General features: G+C 40.2%; 1 protein-coding gene across 2 annotated transcripts; it reads right to left on the bottom strand.

Moving 5' to 3' along the window:
• Nucleotides 1-3,850: 3,850 nt before the first annotated feature.
• Nucleotides 3,851-20,724, bottom strand: entpd3 (ectonucleoside triphosphate diphosphohydrolase 3). Of its 2 annotated transcripts, none has more exons than XM_083761411.1 (10): nt 20,567-20,724; nt 13,901-14,036; nt 11,623-11,740; nt 11,273-11,432; nt 10,967-11,126; nt 10,399-10,626; nt 8,719-8,982; nt 7,092-7,208; nt 6,003-6,134; nt 3,851-4,065 (listed from the first exon to the last, which is right to left on the bottom strand). In XM_083761411.1, exons 2-10 carry the CDS (start codon nt 14,009-14,011, stop codon nt 3,877-3,879), a joined length of 1,479 nt encoding a protein of 492 aa, XP_083617537.1. In that variant the 5' UTR covers nt 14,012-14,036; nt 20,567-20,724; the 3' UTR covers nt 3,851-3,876. The 2 variants fall into 2 exon arrangements, with proteins under 2 accessions (XP_083617537.1, XP_083617536.1); XM_083761410.1 differs by having other exon boundaries at nt 6,003-6,140.
• Between the last annotated feature and the right edge of the window lie 3,958 nt (nt 20,725-24,682).

A 24,682-nucleotide genomic window follows, 5' to 3' on the forward strand; every position in this document is an offset into this window, starting at 1 on the left:
TTTAAAGAATGTGTGTACCAATTACTTTGTGCTAATTGAGTTTGTGCGAGCCACACTAGTGAAAAATATTTATGAAAAAGAAAATTCCATAGTAAAAAAAATCCATTTTTCTGACTAGTGTTAAATAAATTATATAAGTTTGGTCTATGAATTACATAGTATAGTCTAATGGCCACTGGAAAAATATAATGTTAAATCACCCCTTCATCAAGTTTTAATAATTTTGCATTAAAGGTATATTCAGTGATTTCACTCAAAAAATCTTAGGTTTCGTTTTTGGCTGGGACCTAAGCCTTTCATCCAATCAGGATAGAGAGCCAAAAACTAAACCTAAGGTTTTTTGACCCCCAGGGGTTAACTGGGGACAGGGAGGAACTCCTTATATGGTCAGCACACTCTATAGTAGAGCGGATTATCACAACAAAACAAAAAAATAAGTGATATTTGAATTAAGTGAAATCACTGAATATTCCTTTAAAGATGCACATTTTCAAATCTGCAAGGTGTTCAGATCTAAAACTCACTGTTTTAGACTGAGTAATAAATGAAGAATGAATGGATCTAATTTTATTTAATTCATGATCTTTATAATTTCACAGACAAATTACACTAAAGACAACGGACAATAATCATAATATGAATACTACTGTACAGTAATGTAGCCTGGGCTGGCGTACCAGATTAAACACATACATCACCCCAGGCCCCACCACACCACTGCAAGAACTAGAACATACTGTACAGAATAATGCATACTTCCTACTTAAAACATCTGGTGTTTTGTTTTATCATGCAACATTCTGTGAGAAATGTGCAGGATATGCATTTTTTTGCCCTCTTTTGTTGATAACACACAATACATGTTAAACACAGAAAGTTCTTTAGATACTTGCCCAATTTTCTTTTAAGAATGAGACATGCATTCCAAATGGGGTTTTTTGTGCTAAATATATTTCACATACATTTGTGGGGGCATATCAAAGAAGGATATCCTTTCAAATTAGCTATTGAGTATGTAGCGCCCTAATATATTACCTCAGTCCTTCCAAAAATAATTGGAAGGACTAAGGTAAAAAAACAACTGGGAAAAAACATTGTGCATATATAGTTTACTTCATTAGAATTGTCATTCCACCTGGCAGCTGTGAATGTTATTTTTTATTTTATTTTAATATAATTATACTGTTTTATCAACACTGTTTGCTGTAGTATTCCAGAGTTGATCAGTCTGTGTGATTGTGTGACAACATTTTCATTTATTTGCAGCATTTTCAAAGGCTATTTGGAATGGGATCAAGCTCACAATGCATTGCACAATGAGCACTTTTACTATTTGTAAGTAAAGTACAGTAAGTAAGTATATTTTGATGCAGATATTTTTAAAACCTTTACTACAAGTACATTTTGAATAACAGACTTTCACTTACTTAAGTACTTGTAACACAGTATTTTTTACAATGTTGTATATTCATTTTCCTTTACTTAAGTAAAACATTACAACAAACAAGTACTTTTTCCACCATTACATTTTTGGCATGTGACACCATTGTACAATGAAGTATAAATCTTTAGTCTACAGAAAATAAGGGACACACTTTGCATGGCTGTAATCCTCTGTACATAATTGTCCATCAATGCCACCACACACACAATGCTAAAGGTATTGGGTGAGGCGAATGTTGAATTTGGAATTGTCAAGGTCCTGGAATGTTACATCATAAACAGTGCTGCATATGACTTTGACGTCTAGTCCTTCATATTATATTGTAGCTTTTTACAAAGAGGTACAATTTGGTGCATATATATGAAAAGCGTGTGTGTGTGTGTGTGTGTGGGATATGTAAACCAATCACTGTAACAGTCTGACTTTAAAAGAAGAATATATCCCCCTCTAGTGGAAGACAGTAACATATACAGATAAGGAGAAAGCGGAATCTGACTTCGCATTAAACCATGACAGAATCTCAGATCCAAAGCCAAATTGTGAAATAATTATTTGCTCTCTATATTCTAACATTTTATAACTGCTGCAGGTGAAAAAAGGCACAGGACAGGTGCCTAGGCTACAAAACCATATAGGCTGCCACTTGCAGTGCACGTTCAAGAGAAGTTTAATTAAAGCAACAATGTTTCGGTCGTGTAGACCGAAACATTGTTGCATGGCAGTGGCTTAAATAGCTTAGCTTCATTCACATCATCCCTAAAGCCTATACTGCTTGTGCAAGGAGGCACTGTGATTAGCCAGTGCTCTTGTTCAAGGACACGCTGTGACTGCAGGCCACAGTGGCCAGTAGCCACTTTGACCCCAAAACATGTGGCCAGTAGCCACTTTGACCCCAAAACATGATTCATGATTCTGTGCTTATCGGGACGTAACTCGAACAGTGAGTCGGCTCAATTGAACTTTGCAACGTTCGGCACGACTCGCTTGGCGGTGCTTCTCGTGGCTCAAGTTTCCTTGAGACTCTCGCGAGTCTCTGTCGTGGTCAAAAACTGCTGTAAAGACGATTTATTTCACAAATCCGAGTGCCTGGCAAGTTCCAGCTTCTAATTCCAGTTCCATCCAGTTGCTTCTGCGCGGCTGCCTCTTAAGAGCTGTGTACGAAAAGACCCGCCCCCACCTTCCTCCGATTGGCCTACTCCGCTCTGTGACGCATACGGAAGCTTCTGTGACGCACGTGGAAGCTTGGCATTCCGTGTGCGTCACAAAAGCTTGCCTCCTCTCGAGATACCCACGCCCCGTCTACCTTTCTATGTCTATGGTTATAAGCACAAGCGGTTTAGGCTTTGGTAGATGGAGAATGGCTGATTTAAGTAGTCACACCTGGTCTGAGTCAAACTGGACTGTGGGGGTGTGGCTGCGCAGTTGTGCGACAAGAAAATCGAGGTAAAACAGGATAAATCAGTCATCTCCACAAACATTCAGGGAGAGTCATTTCCAAGGCAACATTACACAAACGCGATTGCCCCAAGCTGTGACTGTTTTCCGCATCTGAATTTTTAAGTCACTTTATATCTAGGATCCAGTGGTGATCCTAGTCAGCGTTTACTTTCAAATGTAAAGGACTATATGTGCTTTCAAAGTACGTAGATTATAACCGATTCCCACACATCAGCATGCAACTCAGACGACACTGAGATGGGGCTTAAAGTGATGTAAATAGTCCTGCCTTTGTTGTAAAACCATGTTTATACAGCAACAACTTTGAGATGGCAGGATCTGAAGTTGCCATGGTTGCTTGACCAGGACAGGATGGACAATGTAAAACGATCAAGGCATGGTTTGTGTACAAAATGGAACAAACCATCTGTACACTCTCAGAGTTACATAAACACTTAAGATTTTACAGCATACATTGGGGTCCCAGAGACAAACATCAAATGGGGGTCTGTGGCCTGATGCATATCAAACTGGAAGTGCTTGAAATGAAATGAGGTGAAAAAAGGTTGAGAATCCCTGTGGGACAGTACATAATGGGACAGTACATAATACACAGTACATAATGGGACAGTACATAATACACAGTACATAATGGGACAGTACATAATCCCTGTGGGACAGTACATAATGGCTGTGGTTTAGTTATCCTGCCTCATCGTGTGGACAATCTGTTGTGCTTTAGATTTGGGCGAAAGAGTGACCGTTGATGGACTTCTAGCGGACATTCACTACCACGTTTTGAGAAAGCAGCATAGGTTCAATGCATTGTCTATGGAAAGGAGTGTGTGTGTGTGTGTGTGTGTGTGTGTGTGTGTGTGTTTGTGTGTGTGTGTGTGAACCCTAACCCTAGACCCAACCCTAAGGACAGTGGGGAACATAGGGATTGTCTCTCAGTCAAAGTAATCAATTAGTAGGCCTAATTGTCCCCAATGTGGTCAGTAGCAGTAGCGGACAATGCTGATGAAGAGTAAAACGACAGAAATGATGGTTAGCGCTGAAAAAAGGAAGATGAGTCCAGCATAGAGCGGGTTGGACATGGGGAACAACTCCTTGGCCTCTGATGGGAGCATATTGGAGGCACTCAGCATATAACCCAGACTCCACCCTACACTGGTATTCCTCACCTGCACAGAAGAGAACATCATGGTTAGTTTATATGTCATGTTGAGTGACATATAAACTAATGACTGTTAAGATTTGTTAATAAAAAGAGAAAAGAAAATCATGGTTAGTTTAAATTAGTTTGTCATTTATTTTTTGTTCCCTGCAATAGCAGATCTACAGGCTCTTAAACGGGTCACAATGTGACACATTGTGAGCTGGTAAATCTGCTATTTCGAAGGTTGTCATTTTTCGTCTTATGACATCCCAAGCCAAAATAGATTAGGGACAGCAGTTTTCAAACAGACAGGAGCCTCCATAGATTTGATGTGGTGCACAAAATTGTAATGAAAGCAACGCCTTTCTCAGTTGCGTGTATACTGTAGTAGTGACATATTGAACGTCTTCTACACAGCTTTCTGCTTTTAAGAGAACTGTCAAGTACTAGGCCTTTCATGTTGAAGTTACTAACCGAAGCCCTGAGGCCAAATATGAACCAGAAAAGCCATCTAGCATCCCTGTAAAGTCTCAATGTTGGCCTCTTTCACAGTACAGTGGCTACCAATTGTGTCATTAACAGACACCCCACAGCCATGACACGAGTGCACAGTAACTCACTTGTTGATGGAGTTCGGAAATCAGGGGTTGCTGCCAGCTATCAAGGGAAACCCTTTTGTTTTGAATGATTGAGTCTCAAAGGTTAACCCGTCTCTGGAAACAGTGGCAGTGGTGAGTCACAGTTTAAAAGAGCTACTATATGATGGTGTGAATCTCACCAAGCAGGAATCTCCTTCTGTTGAGGAGTTCCCTTGTGAAGGAAGTTCCATCTCTCCGGGGCATAACCGAAGCTTTTCATTCTCCCTTTGACATTTTTATATACCATAGATGGATGATGGAATATGTCAGTCAGCCTCTGGGGCTATACCACCAATGGATGATCTAGGGCTGACTCATGCACATACAGTTAGAGCACTGTTTCCCAAACAAACTTTAGTAAACATATTTGTGAGGTACTGTAGTATTCACTTATAATGACCAATTTTACACCACTTTAATGATATTACATTATGAAGATGTTAATAGGTGGTGTGCCATACTAACATAGTATATGTACACAATAGGCTATATGTGTCAAACATCTTCATAATATGTACTGTAATATTCACTCAATGGTATATTTGGAACTTTCTTACCTCACAAATACTCTTTACAAATGTTACCAATGTAAACTAATCCATTACTCTCTCTGAAACACAGAGAACCTTTTGTCTGAGATATTTGGCAATGTCTGTTTGGGACAAATTTGACCTATCAGGCACTAGGACTACTGTCTGTTTGGGACAAATTTGACCCATCAGGGACTAGGACATGGCATCACAATAATAGAGATAGTAGTAACTGTGTCTGTAATAGTGAAATAGTGAAATAGTGTACAAGTGCAATAGTGCAATACATGTAATAGTATAATGGTGTAATAAGTGTAATAGTGTAATAAGTGTAATAAGTATAATAAGTGTAATAGTGAATAGTGTAATTAGTATAACAGTGTAATAACCCCAATAGCCTACTGTGCCAAAGTTGGCACCTACATTTATATCTATTGTTTGTGCTAAATTCAAATTGAGTATCTCAACTTAATATAGCATCTGATTGATGGCAGAAACACAAATGATTTTTTTTTATCATTAGAATTTATTCAGTCCATAAGGGGATAAACATGTCTCCATTGCTATTTGTGTATTTCTGGTGGTGGGGATATACAATACATGCATAACTGACCCAGGCCTATAAGCTTTATGTACCTTGAATGTATTAATTAGTCCTATTATTCATCAAGAATGCATAATTGAGGTAGAGTTACCAAAATAACAATATTTAGAAAATTACAGCTTTTTTGTGTTTGCAAGAAAGGGAAGCAATTAGGAAAGCATGGTGTTCTTCCCAGTGGTCCTTCACCTACCTCTTTTTCGAAGTCAATGTTTTTCCAGGTCTCTTCATTAAACTTGTAACCATCTTTTAGTATGGTCAAAATATAGTGAGATGAGAAACAATATGTCTGGAGATGTTTTGGAGACACCCAATTCTTTTGTTCCTGCAGCTGAAAGACAGAATAACAAACGTCATATGTACACAATATTGATCATTTTATGAATTCTTACTACTGTATGTCCATGTACTGTAAAATGTCTGAACTAACTGAACTAACTGAGCAAATATTCATTCATAACCATGACTAGTTCTACCTACACTACAGTATCAGTGAGGTTTTGTGGTGTCAATATGGAAGTATGTGTAATAGTACAACACACAATGCTCTCCTCTATTTAACTATAAAGTTGTGAAATCTCTCATAGATTAATTCATCCTTCCACACTTTGTTTTGTAATTTTGCAAATTATTCAATGCATGTAGAAAAATAAACATTAGACAGTAAAGGTTTTCTTCAATTGTTGTCTAGTGAACCAGCGTGAACTGAACTAAAAGTAGTTACTCGGGTCTTTCTTCAAGTTCTGGCAGGCCTGGAATTTCGTCATTTTAGGGGCAAGGTCGTTTGGCCTTTGGCGTTCAAATTTGTGCCGCGATAGTTTTCCCCCCGGCCTAAAATATGATCATCACGTATTCTGATTATATAGGGGGAAGATCTTTTTTTTTTTAAGTGTACAGATTAAGTATAAAAATTATGTTTTTATGTGGCCAAACCCACCAGTTCATTAAGTATACCTGGTTTTCACCTTAGCACCACCCACCTGAACTTAAGCCTCGCCCACAGCTATTGTTGTATGATAAAGGTGGGGGTTAAGAGAGGGGATGATTCGATAAGAATTCAGAATCTCAACAAGTCTGGTGTTTAAAAACTGTATGGACAGGAGAAAACAATGAAATTAACTGGGCCAGTGTGTACCATTTTCAGTGAAAGCCTTCCCCACAAATCAACACGGATGCAGGGGTTTAAGTGGTTAAGTGCCATTTTGGCGTCAGGGCAGATCATGTTTTGGGGGACAGAAGGCCAAACTGAGAGGCCACGATGAGAAATCATAATCAAACTTACCACTGTCCAGTGTGTGTGGCAGAGTTTCTTTGTGCTTGCAATGAAGTGGTCAAGTTCTGAGGTACCAGGTATGCTGCTGAGCAGAGCCCTAGCAACGTAAAAGTATCCAGCGTATGCCTGTAGGGAGAACATTTTTAAATTCTTAATTATTATGGCCAATAATAATCATTTAAAACATACTGCACAATGCCCAATGTATTCTATAGCCATTTAACGAAGATGCTTTATTTTCTGTCTTTAAAGAAAATATCTCCAGTTTAAGTTGCATTTTTGTTTTGTTGTTCCTCATAATATTTGTATGTACACGTGTGGACGTGTATTGTCCATGTCCCTCCCACTCATATTCAAATCTCTCTCACTGGCCTAATAGGTTACGTGCAGTCTGCCTTCTCTGTCTGGAGTGTAAATAATGAAAAGGGTTTTGAAAGACAAGAAGAGGTCCTGCACACTGTCAGACACTTGCCAAAAACAATGTTGCTCTTAATTAGGTCGACGTTTCAGTCGCTTGCCTTAGACCTTCATCAGGACAGACATTGGATATTGTCCTGTCCATATGCTCTATTGCCCTACACACCTGTCACCAGCCTTTTGAGGTGTGCATCGGCCTTTTGCTATAATAGAGTGTAAATAAGCCACATAATGCATTGGTGCTGTCCAGGGTCCTGATGTGCCTGTGTGTGGCTGTGCATGTGTACACTGTGAGCAAGTGCAGAGTGTGTTTTCACAGAGACAATGAGAGTACAATATTTTAACCATGCGCTGACATTGTTTTTTTTGGGCATGCCATTATCGCACTACAACGTTGTGAGCTTGTAGATTGGCTATTTTTGCTATGTTGAGTGTGCGTGTGTGCGCGAGCGAGTGTGTGTGTCGATGCCAGTGATATCTGGCAGTCTGTCCATAAACTTGCTATTAGTGGCTTGAGAATCGCTGGCGTTTCAAAGAAGAAGGCCAGTCAGCTAACAAGATAGTGCTCCATCATTGCACTAATAACAGGTACCCCGATTGAATATGCTTCTTGTATCCTTAGGTGTCCTTTAGATTGAGCTTCTTTTATTTGGCTTATTGTGCTGACGTTAAGGTTTCTGTACCAGGATGTTATTGCCTGGGTGAAATAGGCTCCCTTTCCCCTCTCTCTACTTATCTCCCTCTCGTTTGCTCTCTCTCCCGCTCTCTCCCCCTCACTCTAAATTAATGACAGCAACTATTGATTATTTTCTTAGCGATTATTCTGTCATTGACTTTTTCAATTAATCAAATAACAATTTATATTAAAGAAAACCTATATATCGATCAACCTTATGTTGCACAATGGTGTCATGCAAAAAATAGTGAAAATATAAGCTCACATGTGAGCACATTGGCTTGTAGATCAGCCATTTTATTTTCACTCATATTATTTGATAATTATAGATTTAGAAATTATATGTAATCAATTAAATCGATTAGTTCAATGAAAGATTTTTACAGACTGCTGCATTTTCTGACCCGAATATCAGATAGAATTTCGGGTGCGCCATTTTTTCTAGTTTTTCCTAAAAACGCACAATGCAGTCTGCAAGGACCTAAATCCGAAAAACGCAGCAGTGTGCTCTGTGCTGCACCTCTACTCTAAATTAGGCCTTACCATAAAGCCCCCAGTGACCGGTGGTTGCTGAACTCCATTGAAGGAACAGTTGGCTCCAGAGCAGGCAGTGAAGTCAAATATGGACTGGACTATCTTCCTGCACTTGTCTGAGTCTGGGATTCCAACCATGAAAATGTCCTGGTCCGGGTTGAAGTCCTTTGGTTTGGTTGTGCATTCTGAGTCGTAGATAGATGAGGCCTTGACCGTTATGTTGAATCCTTCGGCGTAACAGGGGTTTTCAACGTAGGAAGGGTCAGAGGAGAGCTGGAGGTGTGAAGACAGGAGAGAAACAGGTTTATTATGGATAACTAAAACTAACAACATTACGAAAACTAGAATTGAGCAAAAGTTTTAACGTTAGTGGGTCGCACACACCAAGACTGCAGTTCGGCTATCCAGCCTTCATCAGTGTGGAGAGTGTTATGAATGTTATTTCCTTTTATGTGCAGTTGCACATAATCACCGCTAATCACCTCACATCCGGTGGGTGATCACAGATTGGAACTGTAATAAAGTCTGTTATCAATCAACCATGTGAGTATAGCAATTACATCTCAAAATATACATAAGCAAAAACAATTTCAGGATTGTTTAAACAAAGCTACAGTCCTCAGCAGGTCGCTGAGGACATCAGGCTTTTTTGCCATTCATAATTCAGTTACATACATTAGAATATAATAATTCTACCGTCAATAGCAACCACCCAATACATCATGTGCGTGGCACCAGGGAGACTATGCCCAGACATCCCCATTGCGGGATTAAATTAATTTAATTTGTTTTAAGTATTTAGAATGAATAATCCAATTAGTCAAAATGTAAAATGGTTAAAAAAAGAGGTAAATTGTGCATTTATATAACGCCTTTATCCAAGGCGCTTTACATAGATTGTGCATCCGTGCATCAATTCACCCATTCACACACACATTCATACATGGCGGCGGAAACCATGCATCCACCAAGCAATCAGGAGCAATTAGGGGTTCAGTGTCTTGCTCAAGGACACTTCGACACTAACTCTGAGGGAGCCCGGGTTCGAACTAGCAACCTTACGGTTACCATCCAGCCACTCTACCCCTGAGCCACCGCCACAATGTAAGGAAGAGACCAGGCATAGTACCTTTAAGTTAAGCATACGTTTTTATTAGGAGCAGACGGCACACTGGATTGTACAATAGATGTGCTTTCATCTTTATTGTAAATCAGATGTCATCATGTCGTTGCAATTAAAACAGCATAATGGACATAAAACGTACTGATTTTAGCTTTAAGAGCCATGAAGAAATAATGCATTTTCCCTCAGGCGTCACTGACAGACTAATCAATACTGTTAATGCCATAATGCATCCTAGAATGGTCTCACTTTGCCTGTTAGCAGTTCAGGGACAGCGATGTTCACAAATTGGCGTTAATGGAGTTTAGTGCGCTCATACACACGCATGCGCGCGCATGCACGCACAAACCAAGATGAGGAAAACATCTCCAGCACTAGCCTGGCTAATAAGCCAGACCGAATAAGCCGTTGGCAAAAAGCCAGGCTACTCCAGCACTGCTTCCCAACCTGGGGTCCGGTATGTGTTTGAAAAGCACAAGAGAGGCAAGTTGAGTGTGTGTGTGTGTGTGTGTGTTGTGTCGGATGTAAGAAGGGCATCATCAGAACACACTTGCTCCATACTGTACCTTCACTACTTTATCCATAACCTTCTTCTCAGCCTCGTTCTTGCCGTAACAGAGGAAGCTGTGTGTGTAGACGTTGTAGGGGTAGCCATACAAATGAACCAGAAGATAGTCCTCTCCTTGTGCGTCGTCTTGCACGGCAAAGGCTATCTGAGTGGACGCTCCACCTAGGTCCATGGAGCCTACTGTCTTTGCTCCGCTAGGATGGATATAGGCATTCCACGTATGCTTCTGCAAATGTTAGGCAAGAAAATCTGTTCATGGTGCCTGGTAGTGGTGAAATCAGTTACTGGGAAAGTGCTTCTTAAATAAAAACATAGTACTATTATTACGGTTACAAATACTACACATTGGTACATAAGGCTGAAGACCTTTTTTGATATACTGTGTATGGTCTGAAAGAACACTGCACTGAGGTAGACTAGGGGGCCCTATTGAGTAACGGTGTATTGTATTGATGTCATGATGAAGAAGAAAGAAAGAGGAAGTAAAGTTGTGAACACAAGGTATGAAGCTGCCTTGTCTGCATTTACTTTATTGTCTATGAAAATCCAACTCATCTCTTTCTTACCTCCAAGAAGTTTCCCATGAGGTAGTTGACAGTGATCCACCCGTACAGCCCTTCCTCCTGTCCAGTGATGATTTGGGCACCCATGAAGTTGAAGGGAAGAGATGTGAGGTATGTTCCAAGGCTCGCGATGATCTCATCCGACCTATTCCTATTTTCTTCTCTGGGGCAGACAGAAAAGGTCAGGGTGGACAGCAAAAAAATGAAAAGACAAATAAATAATAGTAATAATAATAAGAAGACAAAAACATTTCCCCTCAGTAATCAATACAGTATTGTGAAAAAACAGGCAGTCAGATTCGTTCCTACTCTAGCAGTCTCATGCCGGCAGTAGCCCCGAGGAATAGGGATGTATTTTGGTGTTTCTCGGCAGGGATAGCTTTGGTGACTTCATCCATGCACTTCTGGAAGGCTATCCATGATTTGGCGTCTTTTTCTGGGTCAACTTTCATCTCCGAGATGCCTTCACCTGCAGAAAGAATGCCAACCTGAAATCCAATTATAATAATATATATATATATATATATATAAATTATTTTGTCAACTCTTTGTTTTGAAAGGAATACTTTAAACATTACCTATAGTAATGACTTCAGCTGAGCTCAGCATACTTACTCCGGCAACAATGTATGCTCTCTTCCCCTTTTATAATAACTCACCCTCAACTCTACAATTCAACTTTTCCTCCACCACTCCTGTGTCATTCTGCTTGTTTCCAGGCCAGTGGTACAGGTAGACGCTGGAACGGGACGACCCGGAGTCAATCACAATGCCATACTGGAGAGATCAAACAGAGTAACAGACAAAGGAAAGGTGAAGTTGGCAGAGACATGATGAACACACACAGCACTGTCCACCTTGTGCCAATGGAAGATGTGGCCTGTCTCGCCTTAAGGTAGTGGTTTTTTTATGCATGCATGCAATGATGGGAACTTGAAACAGGCCGGATGTTGTGGCTTTAAAATGGGCTCAAGTCAAGCATGAGATCCTCAATAGTGGAGTTTTTGCTGTGTGGCAAAATGGAAGGGAAGTGCACTTCAAGTGAGTATTTTTTCTTTGTTTTTCCTTGGGTTTGTCGAAGAACACATTTGAAAATGAGTTGTTTTTGTCAATACTGTGAACAGAGTACATATAAAAGAGCCTTAAAGCCCAAATTCTCAAGTTCATTTTAAACTGTACATTACTGTATATACATTGCGGGTTTTCAGCGAGCCAACGCAGTTTCTGCAGGAACTGCTTTTCTAGTATTGATATTTAAGATTTCTGTAAAATTTCAATACTGCACCGCATCGATACGAAAAAGAATATATACTACTGAGATTTGTACTTTTGAATACGTATTTTTACAAGCATAAAGTACTCAAGTTCAAATTTGACAGAGCAACTTTCACTTGTAGTGGAGTTATATATTTGACGGAGTCTGAGTATCTATACTTTGAAGTACTGAGGTTGAGTACTTTGTCCACCACTGCCCCTTACTGTGATTAGTAAGAACCATCAAAGATCTGTCAGGATCTTGTAATTGCTCCTATGTAGAGCTGCCAAGAAGGTAAGATGAAACATGCAGGGTGGGCTGCTGCAAGGTCGCAGTTCAACCACGCAGGGTACATCAGTGCAAGGCAAGTTGATTGCTCTTCGCAGCAAGGCCTTGACCCCTGTCATGGACAATGGACATCTGGTTAATGCATGGCTTCATATTACCAGACAGGAAGTGTGTGTGTGTGTGTGTGTGTGTGTAGGAACACACACATGTATGTATGAACGCATGTGCATGCATTTGTTTAATTGAATCAGCGGAGGCACACTGTTGCGCGTGGTCGCGCACGTTTTCAGCTGCGCACAGTTTTTAGACAGCTGGTGGATGGAAAAGAAGCTCCACCTCCGTGCCCGACTGATGCGACGGACAGCTTCCCGGACGCGCTCTCCTCCGCGTCAGTCGGGCGGAGGTGGAGCTTCAGGTGGAGTCAAGTGGAGCTTCTTTTCCATCCACCAGCTGTCTAAACACTGTGCGCAGCCGAAAACGTGCGCGACAGTCTGCCTGCAGGGACTGCATGTGTTTTATGCGTATTAAGCAACATGCGTTGTCTTGTTTCGTGGTGCAGTTTAATAGTTATTATAAACAAATAGCTCATGAAATTATTACAATGACAAATCATCATGCCATCATTTACATGTAATGAAAGGTATAAAGGGCTCAAGGCCTGTGTGCGTGCGTGCGTGCGTGCGTGTGTGTGTGCATCGCCGCATCGGTGTCAGTGTGAATTTTGTCTGTGCACATGTTCAAACCTGTTTAGAGTTATAGCAAGAAGGATTTGTCGGTTGCCCATAGATCCAAAGTCCCGTTAGTCCGAACATGCACTGCTCCCGTGCTTGCGGTTAGGTTTAGGTTTGCTCCCGTGCTTGCGGTTAGGTTTAGGTTAGGGTTAGAGATAGGGATAGTAATTTCGGAACAATGAACCTTCTGACTAATGACACGTTACCAGATAGAACGAGGGCGCCAGACTTCATGAACTGCCACTCAGTGATTTTGTATTGCTGAGAGGGAGAGCATTTTGGACGCCCAGAGATCTCTGTAACTCATTCTATTATTCAATCTGTAATATTTTATCTTTATGCAATTTGATTAAATACACGTTCAACCTTAATACTTTTGTCCGTTCTTAAACTCCATGAGGGTTTTCTAAATTGTCTCACTGCACTATTTGTTTGTTGTCATCAAGAGGCTATCTCCAACAATAGTAGCCTAAGACCTTTACCCTTTGTTATACAAACAGCGAAAATGCTAATGTTTAACATTTTGCTTATAATGACATGCCAAAAATAGACATGCCAAGTGAAATGTGGTTATAGGAACAAATACGGAACAAAAATGTGTGCATGTGCATGCCTGTAGAATGTGTAGATGAGATTGTGAGTGCATGATGTGTGTGTGTTCACCTCATACTCGTATGTTTTCCATTTGTCCTGTATGACAGCAATAGTAATGATGGCAGCAATACTGGCCAGAAGCAGAAGTACAACCACTGTTGTTCGACACGTGGACGCCATTTCCTTTTCTTTTGAAAATTACCCGCTGCAGAGACGAGAAAATGGACAAACATCTTAGAAAAATGTATTCAATTACTATGTATCAAATGTATCATGGAAATTCACCACTGCACACATACTGATTTCTGTCTGTACCCATTGTGATGATCCTCTCCTACCCTGCCTAACATGGCTGCTGCTAGGGCTGATTGGCAGGGTGGAGTTGGACTTGGATCGTCAGTGAGATTGGACCACACCTGTGTCTGGTGTGTCCCATGCTGGTGTGCCTGTGTCAATCTGCCTTAATTAATTCCTCAGTTGTTCTCCTCTCTACTGGTTTGTTTGTTACTCTGCCTTGGTTTACAGTTTACAACATTCGTACTTCGCACATGCTTATACACACTGATGGTCATTCATATTTACTGACATGTTATATTTATGGTTGATTTAGTTAACCTTTAAATAAATATATTTGTATACACTTAACTGTGCCTGTGTCTCCCTTTTGTTGCAATCCTGTAGTGTATTGCTTCTCCAGTGACTACTTTATGTAGCAGACCACTCTGCCTTGTGCTAGGTTCATATAATGGCCTGTTGTGGCGCTGTCGGGGCCCAAAAAACCCCCATATCTCCATAGAGGTCCATGTATTTGGGGCCAACTTCACCTAGACTGTATTACCTTAATAAACATGGTCATTGGTCATGGGTGGGGAATCCCGATCATATATAGTCATAGACTGTAACGGTAGTCACGCCCCTCAGAACATACGCGAAATGTCGATAGTGGCTTCACAAAATATGTCTGACTGCCCCCCTGGTCCTGCGCAGCTGCATTGTATACCCTTGATTGATGTGTGTCAGTTCTGACTTTGACCAGTAAAGTACTATAAAAACCTGAGCTCCCTTCTCCAGTGTTTTATTTCTTTATTAATTGTGTTCATAGGCCACATACACAACAAATTGGCGACGAGAATTAAGAACCTGCAGTGTGTTAATTGTTGATGAACGTTTGCAATGCCAGCTTTGGAATTTGGAGGAAGGAAAACGAGTGACTATATGAGTGAAGATTAAAGTGGACACAGAGAAAAGGGTGTGTGTGCAGATTGCACAGCCTGCTTGGACATAAACAAAACAAACCGAGGACACGTGAGTGATTTACAAAAAAGATGGCGATGATTGGAACTATATATAATATGACAGAATTTGACAGTGGTGCTGAAGACTGGGCAACTTATATTGAAAGAGTGGAGTTATATTGTACTGCTAACGACATTGCTGCTGCCAAGACAGCAAGTGTGTTACTCAGTGTAATGGGAGCCAAGACATATGGCTGCTACGGAGCTTGTTAACCCCTGAAAAGCCAGCTGACAAAACCTTTGCGGAAATTGTATTGACTTTGAAACAGCATTTGAAGATTTTGAACCCCAAACCACTGGTCATAGCTGAAATATTTAAATTTATCAAACTAAATCAGAGCAAAGGTGAAAGCATTTCTGAATGTTGTGTTGAATTACGCAAATTATCAGAACATTGCCAATTTGGAAATGGGACAGGCTGGTGTGTGGCATGCACAATCAGATTGTAACACCATGTGTAAGATTAATTAATCAGTATTGTATACACAACAACTTCTTGTCTGTACTACTGGCAGCCAAATCTAGCCTGAATCAGATTAGTGTCACATTAGACTGAAATCAGATTTGTTTAAGTCTAAATGCATGTCACATACAAGTCATAGAATGATATTTCTTCAGCAGTTTCTGTAAATTCTACAGTTAAGTTGTTTCATTTACTTTAACCACTTGAACCCTATTTTCAGCATATCATAAAAGGAAAACATCTCAAAACGGACAGGTTGTAAGTTTGTAGATATTTTCATCAAAGAGATTCTGTGCATACTGCATAGAAGGCAAAAGGTTAAGCTCAAGGTCAAGTTTATTAGTATGTCCCAAACTGGATACTTAATTTTACAGCAGATAATTAAAAAAAAAACTATAAAAACACCACAATATACAGACATGTACTGTAAAAGTGCAACAACAACCATCCTCACCACCCACCCCTGAAACTAAACAGCAGCTACCTCCTCCTGCTCCCCTTGTTGAAGGCATGAATGGAAGTAGGAATGAATGAGAACTTGTACCTATTGTTTTTAGGGGTCTTTAACTATTGGCCATAAGGCAATAATTGATATTTCCGGTTCTCAAAAAGAACCAAGCATAAACCTCTGGGGATCATTGTCAACGGAGTATATATGGTTTAAGTGGTATCTAAATTGAAAGTGCATTCCACTACTGTATCTGGATAGATACTAAACTATGTTTAATACACATTATGTACAGTATCCTATTCCCAACATAACTCAATCACAACATAACTTTCTTTAGGGAAAGATAGCTGGTGGGCTTTTTGTCTCCCTGGATGCCAGAGCAGAACCTCTGCCCCACATCTTTCACATGGGCGCCACCCATATATAGCCATATAGCGCCACCAGGAGGCAGATCTTTGCAAAACACATCTTTTGATATTACTTACTCCTATAGATTTTGTCCAAACAATGGCAAATCGATACACATCTCTATAGCCATTACACCAAACGGGTTTGTCGGATTTTTCATAGTCCATCCTGATTGGCTAAGATTTGCTTCCAAAGTATGTAGCCAGGAGTGATAAATGTTTCTACATTTATTTTAGCTATACCACATAAAACATGTGACGTGATCAACATCTGGTTTCAATTGCTAACATGACCTAAATGTTGATCTTCAGTTACCTCACTTCCTGCTCAAATCTTTCTGTTTTGAAAGCCCTTAGATCCTAGGTTAGATGCTAGAAGCATGGCGGTGGCTACGTTATTATGCTAAACGTCCCCATCATCTTCAGATCTCAAATGGTGCCTTCAGAAGGTCTTTATAGTCCAATCTTGTCCCACAAATTGCTTAATTTGTCCTTGTACTTACTGATATAACTAGAAGACAAGGGTTGCTTTCTATAAAATGTGTCTCTGGCAATAGCCTAGGGCAAAAATGCAATAATGTACTGTCATATACAGTCAATGGTGCAAGAGCACAATTCCTTACACAGTTACATACGGTAATACAGCTGGCAACCTTCACTGACACTCAGTCAGCTCCGTTTTTAACAAGTCATGCCTTTATTGATGTTTTTGTGTGAAGGGGGCCAACCATCTGTGAGACATCATGCTAAAAGCTTTGGTTGCAGGTGATGATGAACATTTGAGGAAAACTGTCTCATAAAGTTTCTCATTAAAATAAAACAAAACAAAAGAGACAATTAAGGGCATGTGAACCCTGCGTTACAATGATTATGTATTTGTAACTGAAAAAGCTTAAAAAGCAAGCAAGGGGTTTTATACTGGGAACCCTCATTTTTCCCCTCCTTGCTACAAACCCGTAACGCATTGTATGCTATAGACCGATTCCGTAGCGGTTTCATGGTCGCAGCCTACGTATTTCCTGTAGGCGGACTCGACGTAGCTGTGGGGGTAAAACCCTCACCAGGCGCATCTCTTCCACTACAGTGAACGGCAGAGTGACTGATGTTAGTTTGCCTCAAACTTTACTCTCTTACCTGCTTTTTACTAACACTAACATTACAAAGATGCCCAGAACATCGAGATGAACCTGTGTAGTTTATGGCTGCTCCAACAGTAGTGGCAACATAAAAAATAAATAAATACGGAATGTCAAAATATCCACCGTGGTGGCTGAGACCAGAGCCATTGAGTAATGGTTGAGACAAAGCAGTGAAAGGTCCTGAAAGATACATAATTTCAGTCTTACCCAATACCCAATCTTTCTGTTTTATGAACACAAGGCTGCTGTATTTTATACCTCATACTAAGCATTTAAAGTATGAGGTATAAAGTACAGCAGCCTTGTGTTAATAAAACAGAAATATTTGGTATTGGGTAAGACTGGCGTTATGTATCTTTCACTGCTTCGTCTCAACCATTACTCAATGGCTCTGGTCTCCGCCACCGCGGTGGATATTAGACATTCCGTTTTATTTTATTTTATATGTTGCCACTACTGTTGGAGCAGCCATAAACTACACAGGTTCATCTCGATGTTCTGGGCATCTTTGTAATGTTAGTGTTAGTAAAAAAGCAGGTAAAGGAGTAAAGTTTGAGGCAAACTCAAACAGTCAATCAGTCAATCAGTCACTCTGCCGTTCACTGTAGTGGAAGAGGTGCGCCTGGTGAGGGTTTTACCCCCGCAGCTATGTCGAGCCAGTTCACACGGGTGTGATTTTTTATCAGATGTTTACCTATTATGACCTGCCCAGAATAGGGAGGCTTAGGTTCATGTGGTTAATTCCCTAATTGTAGAAAAACAATGTTGTACACCCTCCCAACCTGTTATTTCCAGGTGTATCAATCTGCACATGACATAGTTTATCACATGGTGGCGTTTCCTTTAAACTACTGCTGTTCCAGGAGGCACCCCAGCATGATTGCAAGTTTAGTCATGTCATATTATGTAATAGTTTTGTAATTTCTATCTGTGTCTGTACAAATTGTCTGCAGCGTTTGCTTAACATCATATGATAGATACATCACTAGAAAATACAGTTTTTTTGACAATGACGACATAAATGGTTGCAACAGAGTATGATTACAACCTTGCACCAGTGTAGAGCAGGTAAATATAGCAATTACATCACTGTTTTTGGTCTCTGCCAAGTCAAAAGTGTTATTATGAGATTCCTAACCAGTTGCTATTCATGCGCAAGAGGCTGATTCAGCTTATAGAATATGTTGTGTGTGATTTAGTTCTGTAAATTGGTGTGGTAACAAGGACCTTTCTGTCTTGCTCGGTCATTCTTCAAATAAGCGCAAGAAAAGTAAACAGCTTCCAAATATTGATCTAGCCATTGTATATGACACTACGTATGTCACCTCACCTGAACTCACTTAAGAGCAATATACAATACACAATATAAATAAGGCTTTGCTGTTTTTGTAATGACAGATTGTTGCTGTCAAAGCAATGCCAGTGGTAACTTTATTGATGCTAAAGGGTCAAGAGCTATTAGACAGGGATCAATGAGGCGTGTGAATTCTCTGTCTGATGTCTTTCACAGATGCAGGCTTGGTCAACTGAACCCGCCACTTATAACAAGGTTATGATGTAGTTTGTAAACATTTCAAAACGCCTCTATATTGTTGGTATAAGATATTGTTCAAAAATCATGTTTAGGTTTGTTTGCCCATTGCTGTTATTATAATTATAATGTATGTATTATTTTACTATCCAGGACAATTATTTATTATTATGAAGTTTTCAGGTGGACGGTTCAAGTGGGCGGATACTAGACAAACAACACTAGTTTCCAGTCTTGGCCCTTCAGCCATCTGGCCTGGTGGAGACAATAATTATAGGGATGCAATAGCTTAATTAGTGAAAACCAATTAGCCATACAAATAGCTAAATCATGTACAGTATAATATACAGTACAGAGAATATATGGGCAATGCTAATGGTAAGTTATGGTGCATATCTGAATCAGTCTTAAAATTCTGATTATGAACAGAGCAAAACATAGAAGAAATGTATTTTACCACAAAATTATACTTAATTGTGTTTGCAATTAGCACTGCGATTACAATTATGCTAATCATTTGCTGAGAATGGACAGTGCATCTCTTGATCCGTCCAAACAGATCAATATAGGGTTCAGAGCAAATACCCAAGAAACATGAGTCCTCTAAAAGCATGCAATTAAGCTATTACATCTTGAGTTTAACTGGTCCTTTAACTTGCCAGCCAGGAGGTACGTAGCTTAATGCTTAACATTAATGCATATAGAATGCATGTTTCTTGCTAGCTCTGGGTTGCTTAAGATGGTAAGGGCGCTTGTGTAGTGTGTCAAGTGCTGTGCATCATTATTTCTGGCACAACACTGGCTTTAAAATAAAATGTTATAAGGAGCTACGTATGCAGTGAACTAATCTGACTAATAATGGCTACGCTGTCTAAATAGGCCAGTCAATCTAAGATTTGACCAAAAAGAAATTGCAATAGTAATTGTTCAAGGTTTTATTATCCTTAGGGTCATCCAAATATATTAAAAATAGAGTATTATATAAAATTTGGATCATGGTAAATTCAGGGGTTGAATTTTGAGTTGAGTTTTGCACGGAAATAAAAAACACTCCTTGGGCTAAATTCGGCCATAGCCACTTGCCCAAATGTGATGTCCTCATCACATGTTGTGATATGAACAGACGGCACTCAAGTACTCAACCAGAAATGCTCTCTGAAGTTACACTGCTTCTGGACCATAAAGTAAAAGACATGATGCATAATATCTATTGCCATGACACAAGCACATTATATGCACAAAGCTACAATTGAAAATTACTTATTTTGTTTAATTTGTTAATACATTTAGGAGCAGCCAACTGAGATGGACAAATACAGGTGAAGGTTGCTCAGTTGTTCCAAACTAAACTGACCAAACTGGTATTAACTCATTCATAACCTTAGTATATTTTCCTTTGTAAGAAAGAATGAAAGACACACACTGAGAAAGAGAGGTAATTCCTCTTACCGTAAATAGTTTGGGGGGTAGGTCAGCTGCTAGGTAAGGGTCTATAGGAGGAGGAAGAAGAAGAAGAAGAAGAAGGGAGAGTACTCAATGAAGGGAAGGAGTGAGAGAGTGTGAAGGGGCTGAAGGCTGTATGCTCCTCATTGATCGGCCTGCTAGGCCAAGAGTGGTGTGTTGTACCCTGGCAGAGAGAGAGAGAGAGAGAGAGACGGAGAGAGAGAGGGGAAGGGAGAGAGGAAGGGAGAGTATGAAGGAGGGGCTTCACATACACACCCCATATTTCACCACTCCCTCTACACTTGTTATGTTATCCCTGTAGAGTCTACAGGGAAAGCATAACAAGGCAAAAGTCACTACTGTATTCACAGGCACGGGATAAGGTCAATGAACAAAGCTGGACTGTTTTGGAAGGAAACGTTTTCTGCATGAACGAACAAGATGAAGAGAGGTCTTCTGCCATCTACAAGATACCAAACAAAGTTTTTTTTCCTTGTTTGCTGTAAATATTTTCTTCCTCAACACTTACGTGGCTTATAGGCATATAGGCTTTATAGGCACATAGGGCTCCATTTTCGTCACCTCTAAACCACTTGTCCCTAAACTTCTTTGCCTCTTTTTACTATTTTGAAAAACATTTTTGAATAGTTCAACTAGCCAATCTACATTGACACGTTGTGAGCTTGTAGACTAGCCATTTTAACAATTCAAAAATGTTTAGCAAAATAGTAAAAAAAGGTAAAGAAGTTTAGGGATAAGGGGTTTAGCGGGGACGAAAATGGAGTCCATCGTGTGTGTACCTATGGCGTGAACGTGCGTGTGCTACACACACACTGTGTGTGTGTGTGTGTGTGTGTGTGTGTGTGTGCATGCATGCATGCATTCCCTGTTTAAGCTAGAGATCACACAGCTGTTGCTCTTGTTTAGGCCCTGGGTATTCTCCTGTGAATGAAAGAATGAGAGTGAGAGAGAGAGAAGAAAAGGGGATTGGCCGAGGTGCTGTCAACAGTAAGTAAGAAAGAAAGTCTCCGACAGATGTATGGATCCCTTGATACTGTTTTATCTTGGTTAGCGGGATGAAGGCAGTATGTTATATTTAATCTGTACTGAAAGGGCCTCACAAGCAACTAACATTTATTCATGTAGCTCTTATCACAGTTACAAAGGGCTTTACAGGCCAGCATTTAGTAAAGGAATGTACCCTCAATCAGGCAAAGAAACTCAAGAACAAGAACAAACACATAGAGGGAGGGGGGGGGGGGGGTGGGGGGGCCTTAGGAAGGATCACAATAGTGCACCCCTTTCCAAAGTGGACATACATGCAAGAGTTGCCAAGTGGACAAGTTCCAAATGCAAAACAAACACACAAAACTGTTAAATATCCATGCTGCTTACATGCTTGCTGTGACAGAAATAGTAAAAAAAAAAATCACATTAGTAGTACAGTATTGTATATGGGTAATAAATAAAAAGCATGCAGCCAACCAAACCTTCTTGAAGTTTGAAGTTGAAGTTGACTTTAGGACTTCTTGATTCATGTATTGACTTTTGACCCCACTTCCTAAGCCATGGATGAGGTAGGCCTACATTAGGATGAAGTGACTGATCAAAGCACGAAGGTCAGGCTTCCAGAATACTGCAACACAACAAACACATGGACGGTGTTTATGTTTTATATACATATTTATGCCCTTCTTTAACTTCTATAGTGTTTCTAATTATTTGTTGCCTTTTACTAAAGTGAATGAACATGTCAAATCCTTTGAATATGCAAATATGCCAGAGCCTACTTGGCAAAAGGATTTCTGACTGCTTATATTCATAAATGTTGTATCCACTATCCACATAGCCAGTGCTGCAATTGCCTGCAGTGTGAATGATTGATGACTTTTATTAATGTCAAGGTAGCTACTATACACAGTGACTTCTTTATCATTTTAATTACTGGGGGGAGAACGTAACTTTGGGAAAGAGTCATAGTAGCTGGTTTACAACTGAAACAGACTTCCTGTGCACTAACTTCCTCTTCAAAATAAGAGCCACATGTAATGATTAGTCAACACTAGTTTTATTTCTAAGTCTACTTACAGGACATTAACACATTTGAGTTCCTTTTGAATGCCTGTCCGATTTCTCTACATAACTGTCTCAGCAAAATGCGCCTTGCATGCCTTTGATCTACGCACAGAAAAACATTTTGACGACGTATGCGCAATGGTGCATTGGTTGTGTGCCCCCCTGATTATTAATAACATGTAAACACAACATGAACATAGTACTCTTATTATGCATATCGCATTCTCGCCGAGAAATATTTTCGAGTTAAAAATAAATAAAAAATAAATGGTTCAAGCCCATTAACCCTAACCCTAACGAGCGAAGGTTCGAACACTGAATGTTCGGGTACAGAATTAGTGTGTGTGTGTGTGTGTGTGTGTGTGTGTGTGTGTGTGTGTGTACAGTGTATATATATATATATATATATATATATATATGACACAACAGCAGAGAGGAAGCACTCTACAGTGCTACAGTGGCAATCTCAGTGGGTTGGTCAATCAATCTCAAGTTGCACATTTGACCATTGCTTATAAGCTGATTTGAAGTTAAGCTATTTATTAGTATTTTTGCCACGTGTTATGAGATCTGTGGTCATGGTTGCAATCCCAAGTCTGCACGTAGTTTGGATGCAGGCATCTTATAGACTAGTATAGTACACTGTATATCATAGATGTCACTTTAGGAAACACTCCACTCAACTGTAGTAGATGTTTTTTGATTGATTTATTAACAGTTTGCAGAATTACAGTACATTTCAAGTACAACTCGATACAACAACTGTTAACTGTGAGTGGACAACACCATAAAGCATTACACTTGTTTACAATAGGGCCCACCATTTTCAATTCAACAAAACAATTAGAGACGTACGAATATACACAACTATATAGTAAAAACAGGAAATCATCATAGAGGATTTTACGGGGGCCAGTTGGTAGGGCGTTCCACATTTTGGTGGCATAGGAGCAAAATTAATTTAGTCCCATGTTTGTGCCGAATCTGGGTTGCACATGGTTTGTTGAACTCCCTCTGGTGTTGTGGGTGTGGACTTCATTGACATTAAGGAAGTATTGGTAAAATGAGATTAAACAAGACAGGGTCTAATAACAGTGTGGCTTCTGTTCTGTGCAATTTGTACTGTAGCTAATAGCTATAGATGACAAGTTAATACGGTAGGGTGTTTGTGAATGAAGCAGCAATGATGTGCTAACGTGAGCTTAACCGTGTGTTCGCCTGTGTGATCCGGTCTGAATTATTCCGGTAAGGTAGTTCAATTCTTTCCGGCATCGCTTTGTTTTGGTCCCCCCTGTTTGCTTTTATTCTTGCCAGTCGCTAGGAGTTGGAATAACAAAAAACTATTTCAAGAAAACTATTCCAAGAACTATCCCTATAACTATGAGTATGTCCCCACCCCCCTCCTCATGAAACTGAGGGTGTCCCCCCCCATCCCACCCCTACTGCTCCCATGTCACAGACAGGGTGCAAAACGTACAGTCGTCATGCCTAGTCTGGGTCATGACAACCAGACTTCGGTATGGTGGACATCCAGCTATGGCAGCTCCCAGGGCACCCCTCCGTGGATTCGTCTATAGTGAGGCTTGTTGTAGGGGGATGGGGGGGGGGGGGGGGGGTGGTGGTAATTATTCAGTGCACCGGGGTGCTCTTGTGAGTCTCAATTAGTTCACTAAAGTTCACAAGACAGGTTCAGACTGTGCCAAATTGCTAATGAAAAATGTTTACATTGAGTAGTCCCTCCAGAACATAACCTTTGACCTTCTAATGTACGCTTGAACTAATGGAAATTATTTCTCTTGTCCTTAAACCCAATCCACAACAATGACTTGTAACAATACAACAATACATCAAGTTGCAACTGCTTCCACTTGCAACCACTTGCTGGCCTGGCTCCAGGACGCTTCAGTCAGACAATCAGGCTAACCATGTACCCATGATGTAACCATGTACCTGTCTAAATACTTCCTTAATGTCAACGAAGTCCAGTAGTCCACACCCACAACACCAGAGGGAGTTCAACAAACCATGTGCAACCCAGATTCGGCA

Source organism: Protomyctophum parallelum (genome assembly GCF_964188405.1).
Source record: "Protomyctophum parallelum genome assembly, chromosome: 3".
NCBI lineage: Eukaryota > Metazoa > Chordata > Actinopteri > Myctophiformes > Myctophidae > Protomyctophum > Protomyctophum parallelum.